The sequence below is a fragment of the Chrysochloris asiatica genome, unplaced genomic scaffold, assembly GCF_000296735.1.
Source record: "Chrysochloris asiatica unplaced genomic scaffold, ChrAsi1.0 scaffold00327, whole genome shotgun sequence".
Lineage (NCBI taxonomy): Eukaryota > Metazoa > Chordata > Mammalia > Afrosoricida > Chrysochloridae > Chrysochloris > Chrysochloris asiatica.
The window spans coordinates 1,624,625-1,640,077 of NW_006408845.1; the positions used below are offsets into that span (position 1 = coordinate 1,624,625).

The 15,453-nt window shown below is 37.7% G+C and overlaps 1 protein-coding gene across 1 annotated transcript in view; it reads left to right on the forward strand.

Annotated features, from left to right (window-relative positions):
* The first annotated feature begins 237 nt into the window (after window positions 1-237).
* PRPF39 (pre-mRNA processing factor 39) overlaps window positions 238-15,453 on the forward strand; it is a 54,120-nt gene continuing 38,904 nt past the window's right edge. Inside the window, exons 1-4 of the mRNA XM_006875441.1 lie at window positions 238-389; window positions 11,884-12,234; window positions 12,699-12,824; window positions 13,469-13,587. Coding sequence (XP_006875503.1) covers window positions 11,917-12,234; window positions 12,699-12,824; window positions 13,469-13,587 — 563 coding nt within the window. The 5' untranslated portion in view covers window positions 238-389; window positions 11,884-11,916. The remainder of the gene's footprint in view (window positions 390-11,883; window positions 12,235-12,698; window positions 12,825-13,468; window positions 13,588-15,453) is intronic.

Below are 15,453 nucleotides of genomic sequence, written 5' to 3' on the forward strand. Positions count from 1 at the left end.
TGAGCAGTCACAAAGAACCGTTTTCGGCTTGGGAAATCCAATAAAAGGAAACCAGATAAGTCATTTGCCTAATGCAATACGTCGTTTGATTTCTTGACCTAACAACAACAAGATAGGTGAAGATGCTTGCTTGTTGTGGGTTGCAGGAGCGGGTTGGAGCTAGTCCGGGCCTCCGGAATCCCAGGGAGGGTGAGGCCTGCGCGCTGTGGAGCCACGTGACTTTTCACCGCCCAAGGCACAGACGCATGCGCGCTGTGCTCTCGACAAGGCGGCGGTGGCGCTGGTGGCGGCCGATACGGTGGTTGTGTGGACTGAGGCAGTGGAAGTACCATCTTCGGCTAGGTTGGTCCAGGCTTCAACTCATGGCCTTGAGTGGCATCCATCGTAAGGTCAGCTGGGGCGAGTGCCTTGGAATTGAGTGGAGGGGGTGATACTGGGGGCAGGAAGGGGCCTGCTTAGTCTCAGGCCGCACTGAGGCCGCGGCCTCTCTCTCCCCTGCGGTGTTTGAGGCCTGGTTTGGACTTGGCTCCTGGCTGCCGCTTCCTTTCTCTTTCCCACCTGTTGGGTGGAGCAGTTTGAGGGTTTTTTCCCCCTTAGATCAGACTTTTCTGTCGGGTGCATTATGTCAGACCGGAGGTCTGGGCCTCCTTCATCTTGATTTAAAAAGAGATTTGGGAGTGGATTTGAATTCCTTCGGTCAAGAGCTGTAAGTAACTGACTGAGGCTACCGGTAATGGAAGGAGCCCTTTATAGCCGCCAGAGGATTGGGAGGAGAGACTACAAGTTCTATTAATAAAACATTTAGGCGCCTTGTACGGTGCATTCTGCGTTCTGACTGCATAAGCACCTCTTTTGGGACCTTGCACCCCAAAGATTGACCAAAGCTTATAGGACAGAAACAGGAAAACCAGACATCTTTTAGAAGAAACGCATTTAAGAATAACATACTTTTTGTAGCCAGAGACCAGTAAAGCTGTTTTTTTGTCTAGCTTCAAAAGCACATTTTTAAGGTTGTAAGTCTTACTTTTTAATGTATTATCATTTCCTCATATTTTTATGTGGATTAAGCGGATTTTTTTTCGTTTGATATTCATGTTACCTTTTTCTTGAAGCCTTCAGGCAACTGATCCTATTTGTTCAGGAATACTTCGAGCTTTTCTACAGCTGGATAGGTTGATGCTTAAGAAAAAAAAAGTTTCTTACAGAGAATTCTGGGGTTCATGTTGTGGTGTATGTGTTTTGGGCACTATGGAAGCTTCCGTGGATTGGAAAAAAAACAGGCAGTTAACTGTCAGCTCCTCCCCACTAGATTTATAACCTCATCGTAGAGTTGTAAAAGTTGGAATTTTCCACTGTTCTTTCTCTGATAGGATAAAGTGACTGGAAGGAGTTCTACTGAAGATTAGTTCTTAAATTGTGAGTTCTGAGATAATTAGGGGTTGACTAATAGCTAATTTGCAGGTTGAAAGTCATTTGAAGTGAGAAAGGAAAAACTATTTTTCAGTCTCAGAAGACTTGGTAGTGTTTTTACTTAGTAGATTTACGAGTGGGGCTGCTAACCGAAATGTCAGCAGTTCAAATCTACCTGTAGATCCTCTGGAGAAAGAGGCTTTCTGCTCCCTTAAAGATTGCAGGGTTGCTATGAGTTGGAACCAACTCTACCACATGCAACCAACAATTGAATAAGAAAAAGAACTTTAAAAAGAAAATGGTAAGAATTTTCTTCTTTTCCCCTAAGAGAAACAACATGTGGTCGTGTATGTTGATAAATACGCATTTTGCATTAGACATAGGATTGTTTTTCTTTGAAATAAATATGCATTCTGCATTAGACATAGGATTGTTTTCCTTTGAAATAATAGTCAGAAAGTAGTACTTGGCAGCTAATTATTTTTTTCAAAGATTAGAAGATTTTTTAAAATTTCATTTCAAGATGCAGCTATTTATTTTTACACACACACAGAGGAATCCTGGTGTGGTGCTATGGGATAAAACACTAGACCACAAGGTCAATGTGAATCACAAGGTTGGCAGTTTGAACTCACCAGCCGCTCCTTGGAAACTATAGGCAACCATGAGTCAGAAACTACTCAGTGGCACTCAACAACAACACATATATACATACATATGTGTGTGTGTGAGCCCATATATATGGTCAGCCCAGTTTCTGGAACATAGTGTTCAATATATAGAAGCTAGATAAAAGTCTATGAACATTTACTTCGCTTCTACAGTCACGAGAGTCATTGGCTATGATAGCCTCTTCTTACAATCTGAGTTTTCAAATGGTCTTTCTATGCATGTGGTACAGGGTGACTAGTTGATTTGAAATGCACAAACTCCTGACTTTCAGATATTCATATTTTGCACTGTTTGTGAAAAAATGATCAACAGTATGAGTTTGAATGCCTTTAAGGACTTCTGGTGTGGCACTATAGAATAAGTTTTGAACTGCTAAACACAGGGTCAGCAGTTCAAATCCACCTGTTGCTCCTTGGGAACACTATTCAGGGTCACTATGAGTTGGAACTGACTCCATGACACTTGGTGACAACAACAACAATAAGAAGAAGCATAAGAGGCAGTTAGAGAAGTAAAAGGTAGAAAGACTCCTTTGAATAAATACCACAAATGTGATCTGTGCTATGGAGAAAGTAACAGTGCTGAAGGAGCAGTAAAAGGTAAAAAGATTTAAAAAAAAAAAAAAAATTGACTGCAATCCTTAATGGAATGTACATATTACATCATAACCTAACCTGTAGTAGTTGTATGTATGTATATTTCAGCAATATACCCTTTCTGTATGCATGCACATTATTTTATATTTTTCCATTAAAAAAATGAGAAGCTATTTTTAAGTAATCTGCAGTTTGAAAAATATTGCTCAAGTTAGGAGATACAGTAGTCTTGGTGTGGTGCTGTAGGATAAGTACTGGACTGGAAGGTTAGTTGGTGGTTCAGAGTTGCCAGCCACTCCTTGGGAACCCTATTCAGGGTCGCTATGAGTAGGCATTGGCTCAAGGGTACTTAACAATTCTTTAACTGTAACAATAGTGGTGTGAATTAAAGGAAGGAAATGCTTACTTAATCTTTATAGCAAGATGTGTCTTATTATTTCAAGGATCAGTTTTAGAGAATTGCTGTTTATTATTAAGTGAATTGAGTGTGTACTGTTGTAGTTGTTATGTGCCGTGGAGTCGGTTTCCAAGGCTGTAAATGTTTAAGGGAGCAGAAAGCCTCATCTTTCTCCCGCAAACAGCTGGTAGTTTTGAATTGCTGACCTTGTGTTTCGCAGCCCGATTCGTAACCACTGCGCTACCAGAGATGTATTATATTCCCCATGTGTTTGTAAATATGGTCCTGACACTCAAGATATTTGTAATCTAGTAAAGGTTTTCTGCTTCCTTAAAGATTTACAGCCTCAGAAATCCTACCTAGGGTAGCTATGAGTTGGAGTTCACTTGTTGGCAGTTTTTTTGTTTTTTGTTTTTTATTTAGGGGCAATGTTGTTAAGTATCATCCAGTCCATTCCGATTCAGGAGTACTGGTGTGGTGCTGAGGGTTAATGTGCTGGACTGCAAGTCGATTTGAATCACAAGGTTGGTGATTCAAGCTCACCAGTCGCTCCTTGGAAAACCCTATACAGGGTTTCTATGAGTTGGAACCAACTCAGCGGCACTTAAAAACAACATAGGGTTTCTGAGGAGTGGCTGGTGGGTTTGAACTACCAACCTTGTAATTAGCAGCTCATCCATATCCTACAGTGCCACACCAGGACTCCATTAAATAAATACCACAAATGTGATCTGTGCTGTGGAGGAAATAGAAGAGTGCTGAAGGAGCAGTAAGTGCCCTGGTAACACAGTGGGTTAAGCATTGGGCTGCTAGTTTTGGAATTAGGAAGGATGAGGTTGAATCCTAGCTGGAAACTTGGAAAAGTTATTTAATCTTAATAAACTTTGGTTTGTAAGTACAGTGGCTCTGTAGTGTGAACTGGACTGAACCACAAGATCAGTGGTTCAAGCATACCAGCCGCTCCATGGAAGAAAGATGTTTTCTATTCCTGCAAAGATTTACAGGCTTTACAGGTTGCTGTGAGTCTGAATTGACTCAATGGCACTTACCAAGAACAAGTTTTGGCTTCCCTGTCCTTGAGAATGGGATTAAGAAAGGAGGGTGAATGCATCTTGAAGAATGTAATCACTGTCACTAAATTGTGCATTAGAAACTATTGAACTGGTGGGTGTTTTGCTGTGTATATTCTCAACAGCAAAATAAATTTAAAGAAAAAAAAGAAGTGGAACCTGCAGATTAAAGGAGACTTGAGATTTACCAGCCAAATGCACGTACAAGTGGACTCTGGGTCTTGATTCAAATAGGCCAGAGTCCACATGTACAAGTATTTGGTACATTTGGGGAGATTTGCATATGGACTGGACATTTGTTATTAAAATTATGGCTAATCTTTTTTAGTTTCTTGATGCTACTGTGTGCATATTAAAAAACAGAATATTTTAAAGAGGTATATGGATGAAATGATGTGAAATATAAATTTTAGTCCATGAATGCTATAGGGTGAATGGAGGGTAAGAGTGAATGGATATAGATGAAACTAGTTTGATATGAATAGTTGTTGTTTTTTTTAATGAGGGTAAAGGATACATGGAGTCCTGGTGTGGTTCTGTAGGCTAATATGTCAAACTGCAAAGTCGTTTGAACTGCAAGGTCGGTGGTTCAAGCTCACCATCTGCTCCTTGGAAACCCTATACAGGGTGGCTATGGGTTGGAATCGACACGATGGCACTTAACAACAACAACAAAGGATATATGGGAGTTTGTTTTACTATTTTCTCCCATTTGTGTGTTGAAAATATCCACAAAAAAGGTATGTTTTGGATAAAACAGGATAGGACATTTAGCAAAATATTTGTTAAATAAATAACGTCAGTTACTACATGACAGCGGTGCGTCATCAAGTTGGTTCTGATTGATAGCGACCCTGCATAACGTTTCCCACGCTGTGAATCTTTACGGGAGTAGAAAGCCTCATTTTTCCCCTGTGGAGCAGCTGGTAGATTCAAATTGCTGGACTTTGCGGTTCGCAGCCCAGTGTGTAACTACTATATGATGAAGGTGCCTTATACTTTTATTACTATTGTTGTTGTTAAGTGTTGTCGAGTCGATTCTGACTCATAGTGATCATGTACAGGGTTTCCAGGTAGCAGCTGATAGATTTGAATCTCATGGTTTGCAGTCCAGTGTTTACTGCAGCACCAGTAGCTAGTAATTGAAATCATAGCATTGCATGATGACAGCATTCTTTCAAAAATACCAAGTGCCTTCTGTGTGCCTGACAGTTCAATATGATAGTTCAGTTGTATGTGTGTGTGTGTATATATATATATATAATTTCTATCAAAATATCATGAAGCAATATACCTTTGTGCATTACAAAGCATTATGATAATATTTAATTTTCCACTTAAAAATAAGAAGAGCAAGTTGACCTGAAGCTATCTGTAATTTGAAAAACACTGATCTAGTCAGCATAATAGCAACATGCATATTTCCACTGACATGGAGCAGTGCAGGGTTGGGGATCAGTGAAGAGTTTCACAGAAAATGGGAAAATTACAAATCCGCATATTGAATGATGAGATCACTAACAGTTTTGTTTGTTCCCAGAAGTGCTTATATTTTTCTAAGTTTAAGAAAGATTCTTTGGAGAAGTATAAACCAAGAGAAACGATATAAAGGCTTGACATTTAGTGAGTTCCCATATCAACAGAATGACATCCTTCACTGATGCCCACCAGTTGACGAGAAGTAAATGATATGCTTATTTAATATATTCTACTGTAAGGGTTAACTGTCCCCCCTTTTTATTTTATTCACACTATTGGGTCCTGGGGGGTCCTGGTGTGATATTGCAGGATAAGCACTTGACCACAAGGTTGGTTTGGCAGTTAAACTCACCAGCCCCTCCTTGGAAATCCTATACAAGGTAGCTATGAGTTGGAACTTACTCCCCGGCACTTAACAACATTAAACAACATTGAGTTCTGGTGTGGCACTTTAGGATAAGCACAGGACTGCTAACCACAAGGCCAGTGGAGTGGAAAAGACCCTTGTGAAGGAATAAAAAGAGAAACTAAAAGTTTCTACTGAGGAAAAACAGATTAACATAGAGGATGAAGAATGAAATGGTATCAGATTGTCTCAACAGTAACACCAAATGTTAGGAGACAGTGAATAGATTCCTTTAGAACTCTAAGGAAGAATGGTGTTTAATCTAGAATTTTATACTTAGGCAGTCATTCAATTATGAGAATTTCAGAAGGGTACCTCCACAGGAATAGAAATGGTACTGTAAAAGGGGAAATAAATCATGATAGAAAAACATTTTGGCTGTTACAAATGGAATTCAATCAGGAGATATGTGAATCCTTGTTTAAAATGAACAGAGAAAACCTAGACAAGATGAACTAGTCTAGATTGTAACAAGGTTAAATGGCTTCAGAAAGGCTGAGTAGGAAATTGTTTTTTTTTTAGGTGCCCTTATAATAGATCCTGAAGTCCTGGTATGGTGCTGTAGGATAAGCTCTGGACTGCTAATCCCAAGGTTGGTGTTTCAAACCCACCAGTTGCTCCTCTGGGACCCTATACAGAGTTGCTATGAGTTGGAACCAACTCAGTTGCACCTATCAACAACAACATAAGAAATCTTAGCGAGCGTAGGTGTCAATTTTCAAAGAAAAGCAAGCAAATGAAAATGATGGAAAATATTAAGAGGTGGTAGTGGTTATGTGCTGTGGAGTCAGTTGTGACACATAGCGACCCTGCATAGGGTTTCCAAGGCTGTGAATCTTTATAGGAGCAGAAAGCCTCATCTTTCTCCCACAGAACCGCTGGTAGTTTCCAACTGCTGACCTTGAGATTAGCAGCCCTATTCATAACCACTACGCTACCAGAGCTCCTGTATTAAGAGGTACAAGCAAAGAAATGTAATTACAGTATATAAGATGACTTTGCTTGAAACGAAATGTTTAGTTGGGCATAGTAATGCTGACTGAACATTGATTTTACCCCACATTTATTGAACTATGTGTATATTGAGAACATGGAAAAGGGAATTATATTCTAAGTGTAGTTTGGTTTAAGAGTTAAATCTTAATCTTCTCTAATAGTAAGACCCTGGTTTGGCTCTGCCAGTTAACAGATTGTAAAGTCAGTTTAAACAGCAAAGTTGGTGGTTCAAGCTCACCTGCTGCTCCTCAGAAACTCTATACAGGGTTGCTATGAGTGGAACCAACTATACGGCCCTTAACAACAATAGTAAGGCAGGAAATCTCTGAAATATAAAAATCATGAAACCTTCCAGATAAACTTTATGTTGAGTTACCAATTTGATGAAGTCAGTCAGTACTTCCTCCTCTAAGAAGTTTCTACTACAAAAACAAATTAAGTGAATTGTGAAGTTCATTTTAAATTTCATAAGTAATTTTAAATAACATCCTAAGTTTGGATGTGCTTTCCAAGAGAGTCAGTCCTTTTCATTGATACTTTTATATGTGAAAATTTAAGACTTTCATGTGTTTTTATCTCATCTGATGTTTTAAACAGCCCTGTGAAGTAGGTACTGTTAAATATTATTAAGCCCATTTAGAAGTTAGAAAGTAAGGCTCTGGCCTAAATATCACAAAGCTAGTAAGGGAGAGAAGTAGAACACAACCCTTCACCCCCTAGTCCTATATTCTTTCCAATATTTACCATGCTATGTCTTATAAAGAAGTCCTGGTGTGGCATTGTGGATTAATGTGCTGGACTGCAAAGTCATTTGAATTGTAAGATTGCAAGGGGGGGTGGGTGGGGTTCAAGCTCATCAGTCATTCCTTGGAAACCCTATACAGGGTTGCTGTGGGTTGGAACTGACTCCATGGCACTTGACAACATCAGTAACAACAGTATCTTATGAAAAACCTTGGAATTCAGATTCCTAGTTTTCTATACTTTGTATTCGCTGATTTAGTTATAGTTCAGCTGTTGTCTTTTTTTAAAAAGTAACTTCGTAGTCTTTGCAGTATTTTGCTAGTTGGAAGCAAAATTGGTACTAGACTAAATTGGTACTAGTAATTACCACATTATGAAACATATGTTGAAATAACTTTAGTGTATTCTTTTGGCCCTGTGATTTATGAAGTCATCAGAAAAATAATCTTCCTGAGGTTAAGGCTGATGTTCTTAATTTTTACAAAACAGTAATCAGGGTGTGGAGTGAGTACATGACAGCCTCTGAAGATGCAAGGGTGTGGTAAACTTGCTGATTCCAGAAGAAACCTTTATGTCTCACTTAAATGTATAATTAGTATAGGGTAGGGTAGGTAGCAAATGACTCAAATATGTTAATTAGCCATCTTTTAATTAATTTTACTGAAGTATGTGTAAGGAGATGGGGGGATCCAAATGAACCACTGACTAATTTGCATATGAAAATTGCATCTTTGACTTTGTCTTTTCTTTAAAGAGGAGCCCTGGTGGCATAGTGAGCTAAGTGTTGAATTGTTAACCAAAAGGTTGGTAGTTAGGAACCCATCAGCTGCTCTGCAGGAGAAGGATGAGGTCTTCTGCTTCCATAAAGATTTGGAAACCTGTACACAACCTTGGAACAACAGTGTTTTGTATATAGATACATGGTCAGAGGCACAGGCTGAATGGGTATGGGAGGAAGAGTAGGATATATAAATAGCTATATATCCCGCTGAGCACTGGACTGAAAGTTGAGTTTGAACTGCAAGGTCGGGGGTTCAAACTCAGCAGCCAGTCATTGGAAACGGTATATAGGGTCACTATGAGTCAGAACTGACTCGATGGCAATTAACAACAACAATGTAGCCCACAAATATATATGAATTTGAAAGAGGTTATTGGTGCATGATTATCCATAGAAAGAAAGCAGGACAACTAACTGTTGTTGCGTGGAGGGGATTGTAATCATTGAGATGAAACAAAGCTTATAATTTGTTGAATATAAAACTGATGCTCTTGTCAGTAAACCTTCCCTTCATACACACACACACACACACACACACACACACACACACACACACAGAGAAAAGATTGGAAAACCTATGCAACAATTCATACCTATAAGGTTGCTGTGAGTCAGAATCAACTCCATGCTCTAGTGGGTTTTGTTTTTTGTTTTCCTTTAAAGGAAAGAGAAAAGAGAACAAAATAATTGAAGATGTTTCTTTGCCTTTTCTTATGCCCTGAAATGGATTAAACTAGGAATATTGATAACATTAACCAAGGTTATTTAAGTAAAGGGATCTCATTTTTTCTGGTGGTCGATTGAAATTTCGTTGATTATGTGCCAATAAGATTAGCCTCTTATAATTTCTTTTCAAATCCCTCTGTCCATAATTTAGTTCCATCCTGCTTATTCTATTTCTTCCCTTTTAACATCCCTGGTAGAGATCCTCTACATTTGGGTCAGTCTGTCTCTGCTTAGCTGGTAACCAGTCATAATTTCCACTTCCTTTTCTTCTGTGAAATTCCTATACCCTGTTCCGTTGGTAGGAAGGTAGGAATAAAGTGCCAGAAGGAAGAACGACACTTATTGTAATAGCCCTTTTTGATTAGAAAAGCAAAAAAGCTTTCCTTGAACTCCTTATTAGCAGATGTCCTTTTCAGAATTAGGTATATTTTTGCCCTAAAAAAAATCATTGTTTTCTTTAAACAAAGAAAATGGTGAGAGGGGATTTTGGGTAGTCAACTAAAAGTATCTGTTAGATGGCTAGTGCACTTTTTCTAGTGATAAGCATCTTAAATTTAATAAATGCTTAACCTTTAATATAGCAGTTCAGTATTCAGAGATTACTCAAATAAGTTTGTTACTCAGACATAGAGAATTTAGGAGAAGTATAATTTTCTGGACACTAGCCGAGAGCTTCGAATCCTTTGAGTTGGGACCAAGGAATCTGCGTTTACTTTAATCAGTTTACTAGGTGACTTTTTTATGGAACTAGTTTTGAGAATTTCTGTAGAGACTATGTGGTTGTTAAGTGCTGTTGAGTTGGTTCCAACTAACTCATAGCGACCCTTTTAGTTTTTGAGCGGCTGCTGGTTGGTTTGAACTGTTGACCTTGACATTAACAGTCCAGTGCTTATTCTGCAGCACCACATTAGTATTGCTATATACTAAAGGAAGATATCATACACACACATACACATACATAAGGTATGTATTCCTCTGTCTCAACATAGATATATATGTGTAAGTGTGAGTGTGTCTGTATGATACCTTCCTGTATCAACACAGACGTATGTTGTTGTTGTTGATAAATACCGTGGAGTCGGTTCCGACTCATAGTGACCCTGCACAGGGTTTCCAAGGCTGCAAAACTTTATAGGAGCAGAAAGCCTTATCTGTCTCCTGCGGAACAGCTGGTAGTTTCGAACTACTGACCTTGAGGTTAGCAGTCCGATTCGTAACCACTACGTTACCAGAGCTCCTTACAGATGTGTGTATTTCCTTTTTAATGGTATTATGTTATTCCATTATTTCATTGTATGAATATGCCATTTAGTGAAACAGTCCTCTTAATTCTTCTCCCTCCCTACATTTTTTTTGCTGTAATACCTTGTTGTAGTAGAATGTTCTTAAGCAAATATATGGCTGTGCCTGATTATTTGCATAGTATAAAGCATGCTTGACTGTCCTCCAGAAAGAGATCCTTTTAATTGTTGCCAGTATGATAACATTTTAATTTATATTTTCATTAATGAAGATAAGATCATTTTATTTGTTTATTCAGTGTCTACAGTTCTTTGAATTACAGGCATATGTTTTTTTCTTGATCTTATAAATGAGGTTATTTAATTTAAAATATTTTCTATAATTTCTATTCATATTGTAAAGCTTTCTTTAATATATGTTTTAAGTAATAATTCTATTCACTTTAAAAGTCCCTTTAATTTTTCAAACCATAATTTAAATGCTGGCATTTAAAATTTGTTATTAAAAAATACAGATGTATTTCAGCATTATAACCTTTCTCTTTCATCTGGGCTAAGAGATTAACATCCTTCTGAAATGTTTTTATTTATGAACAAAATTTGCTTTTTTGGTTTTAATTGTAGCCTCCAGAACAGATGTTAGAGATACTGATGTTTTCGAGTGATTCTGATTTTAGATTTAGATAGTCAATTAGCTTAGAATCATTACATGATTGCTTTTCAAGGGGGCAGGCATGATACTTGCGTTATAGATGAAAGAATTAAATCCACAGATACTTAGTTTTTCCTCAGAAACTCAGCAACAAAATGGCAGTTCTGGGGGAAGAAATTTATCTTATAAACTTCATTTATAATATAGAAACTAATTATGATTTATAGGAAAGATCAAGAATCAAATCAGTCTGTTTCATTAATAGCTAAGTTGTTGTTAAGTGCTGTGAAGTTGGTTCTGACTCAGCAACCCTGTATAGGATTTCCGGGCAGTGGCTGTTGAGCTTGAACCACTGACCTTGTAGTTCAAACTGACCTTGCAGCCCAGAGCATTAACTCGCAGCGCCACACCAGGACTTCAGTAGCTAAGTTGGTTGGTTGGTTACGTGCCGTGGAGTCGGTTCCAACTTATAGGGACCCTGTACAGGATTTCTGAGGCTGTAAATCTTTATGGGAGCAGAAAGCCTCATCTTTCTCCTGCAGAACAGCTGGTAGTTTCAAACTGCTGACCTTAAGCTTTGCAGCCTGATACGTAACCACTACGCTACCAGAGCTCCTTATAGCTAAGTAGGGCTTTTAAAAAAAATTGTTGATGATACCAAATAACTTTATTAGAATTTGGAAGATGTTTATCTTTATTTTGTGTTTCTACAGATCATTGTTTAACAGAAGGCAAAACCAACAGTTATGCAAAATTCTCACATGGATGAGTACAGAAATTCTAGTAATGGCAGCACAGGCAACAGTTCAGAGGTAGCAGTAGAACATTCTGCTGATTTCAGTACTGAGATTATGAATGTTACGGAAATGGAACAGTCACCTGATGGCTCTCCCAGTATGAATGCAACTACAGAAGAAAATGAAATGATAAATGCTGTGGACCTCCCAGTGACAGAAACTGAAGCAAATTTCCCTCCAGAATATGACAAGTTTTGGAAAACTGTAGAAAATAATCCTCAGGATTTTACAGGCTGGGTATATTTGCTTCAGTATGTAGAACAGGAGGTTAGTAACTATTTAAATGGGGTTAGAAGGGACAGAAAAATAAAATATTAAGACTTACTATTTTGTAATTAAAGTTGCCTCTTTTGTAACTTTTAGATTAAATTGAATAACTAGATACATACATTTTTAGGTTTGAAAATTAATGTTGAGGTTAGAATAATAAAAAAATTTATTTATTGGCTAAAATCAATATTACTAGATAGTTGAAGCCTAATGTTTTTCAGTAATTATTTGTGTATGTGTAAAGTTACTGAAATAAAAAGTTACCTTGCTACATGATAGATTTAGCTTCTTTTATTTCAAAGTTAAGATTGTATTTCCAGGTTAAAAAGGGCAGCTGTGTGTATATGTATTTTTAAGTCTGTCACTATTTTTATTTGAGATAATATGTATAAAAAGAATATAAAAATTTTTTGTGGTAAAAATTTATAAGGTATTTAAACACTTTGTTTTCTTTTCATTAGAATCATTTGCTGGCTGCCAAGAAAGCATTTGACAAATTTTTCATACACTATCCGTATTGCTATGGTTACTGGAAAAAGTATGCTGACCTTGAAAAGCGACATGACAACATTAAACAATCAGATGAGGTGCGTACAACACTGAATAAAGTTACCTCTACTAGGTACTGTAAGCCAAATAATAATAAAACAGACTTCTTTTTTTGGCTGACAGTACCTACCATTATGGTCAAACAATTTTTAGGGTATTTTATTTGCATTTGTCACTCTTGTGGCATTTGTAGCTAATATTTTCTCTCTTTGTTGGCAGGTGCGTTAAACCTCTACAGTTTGTCAAGCTTTGCAGTGCAAGCCTCTGTATTACACTGCAGCTTAACAAGTAGGGCAGGGCTTTTCTCTCACTTACATTTATTTCTCATTTTCCAAACAATATAGTTGGTTTGCTAGTCACATTTGCTACGTCTTATTGCATTTTTGGTCAGACGCTGTCATTGATGCTCTAATGGGTCTGTGCCCTTTGGTCTGTAACCCAAAGCCTGCCCACACAACCCGGTCAGAATGCAGGGACTGCTGCGCTTTGAAGATCAAGACTCTGCACGTGGGGATCAGAACATTGCCATGTTCTATCCAACCTCCACCCAAATGGTAATGGTAGATTATTTAAACAAAATTCCAGTAATTAGTATTTCTAAGGTTCACCGGATAACACAGTGTTGCCTCTCTGTTAAGAAATAATAAAATATTTGAAGTACAGTTTGTTGTTTTCTTCTTAGGTTTATCGTCGGGGGCTTCAGGCAATACCTCTTAGTGTTGACCTTTGGATACATTATATAAACTTCTTAAAAGAAACACTGGACTCTGGTGATCCTGAAACAAACAATACAGTAAGAGGGTATGTATAACATGGATACTCAACTGTATTTTGAAAATAAGTTTATTTTGCAATAGTTATGTTTACATGTGTTGTAAAGGTATGCATGCTAACAGAAAATGAAAATAATGTGTTCCAACACTTCATTTTCTAATTTTGCCCAGTTTCACTCCTCTCAGGATGACTTCATTTGTATACACAAAAATGTAGATGTATGTATATTAAATATACTGTTTATTGACTTGTTATTTTATTTAACAAAATGTTTTCAAATCCCTTTCTAATAATTTTTTAACCATTGCAAAAGTATTTTATAGTATCAAGTTACTGTATATTATTTGGCTACATGTTTATTTACAGGAAATCAGTGCTGCAGTGAACATTTCTTTATAAGTTAATATTTATGTTGCATATATTAGAAATGGAACATTTGTCAGACAAAGGAAATAAATAGACAGCTAAGTTTTATCAAACTTTCCTTTAAAAATGGTATTGTACAGTAATGCCAAATCTAATAAATGCCAATTTAGGTCTGTTGAGTTAGGAAGAGGTCTGGGAGGGTTTGCAAAATGTAGCTTCTATACCCCAGAAAGACATGCTGTAGGATAAGCACTAGACTGCAAGGTCAGTTTAAACCTCAAGGTTGGTGGTTCAACTCACCAGCTCCTCCTCACTTGAGGGCACTTAACAACATCATCCCATATGCCTGAGGACCATAGAGGTTTAGTGTCCACAGCTTTTATTTAGGGTTTCAGTGTAATTCAAACTCTAGCTCCTCTTCTCTAAGATCTGTTGATATCATTTGATTGTCTTTTTTCATTATCAGCCCCACCCACCATGAATCAAAAGCCCTCAGGTGTGGTTTGGAGTTCTCAGCAGATACTTAATCATTGGAAAACTTCCAAGGTTTAGAGGTTCTTGCTTAGGAACCAAAAACAAAGACAAAATTCTTTATTTTATGTAAAGTTAAATTCTTCATCTCACAGATACCAATTTTGAACTGGTGTGGCATTGTAGGATCAGCACTGGACTGTGAACCATAAGGTGGGCAGTTCAAACACACCAGCTGCTCCTCGGAAACCGTGTATGGCACTTAACAACAACAACAGTGGATGAAAGTAGTCTTTTTCCTTCAGTCATGTCAAGGTTTTTCCCCTTCAGTTGTATCTCATTATTTTAATTTTCATGGCTCTAGATTACTTCTTTGTTTTATCATCTTTTTATATGTTTAAAAGTCATTTTTTAATTGCCTGTTCATGTCAGTTGCTCATATTTCTATTGGATTATCACTGTTATTAAGTGCCATTGAGTTGGTTCTACCTCATAGCAACCCTGTATAGGGTTTCTGAGGTGCTGCTGGTGAGTTTGAACTGCAAATCTCATGGTCCAGTGCTTTATCCCACAATGCCACACCTCTTTTCTGGGTTTCATACCGTTTTATTAGATTCCACTTCTTGAAATCCTGGTGTGGAGCTGGACCACTAGGTCGGCAGTTCAGAACTGCAAAGTAGGTTTGAATTGCAAGGTCTGCAGTTCAAACTCATCAGCTGCTCCTTGGAAACCCTATACAGGGTTGCTGTGGGCGGAAACCGACTCAGTGGTGTTTAGAAAAACAACAACTTCTTCCTTGGTTCAGGCTTGCCTTGTAGAGGAATACATTTTTATAACTTTCTTATATAGATTGGAAAAAAATTAAAATTTTTATGTATCTTAAATTCTCTCAGTTGATTATCTGACTATAGAATTTTGGGTTGAAAAGAATTACTCAGTGCTTTGAAGGCATCTCTTCTAGCTTCTGATGTTGAAGTTGAGAAGTCTGATGTCATTCTTCCTTATTCTCTTTTTGTTGTTGTTGTTAAGTGCCGTTGAGTCGGTTCCGACCCATAG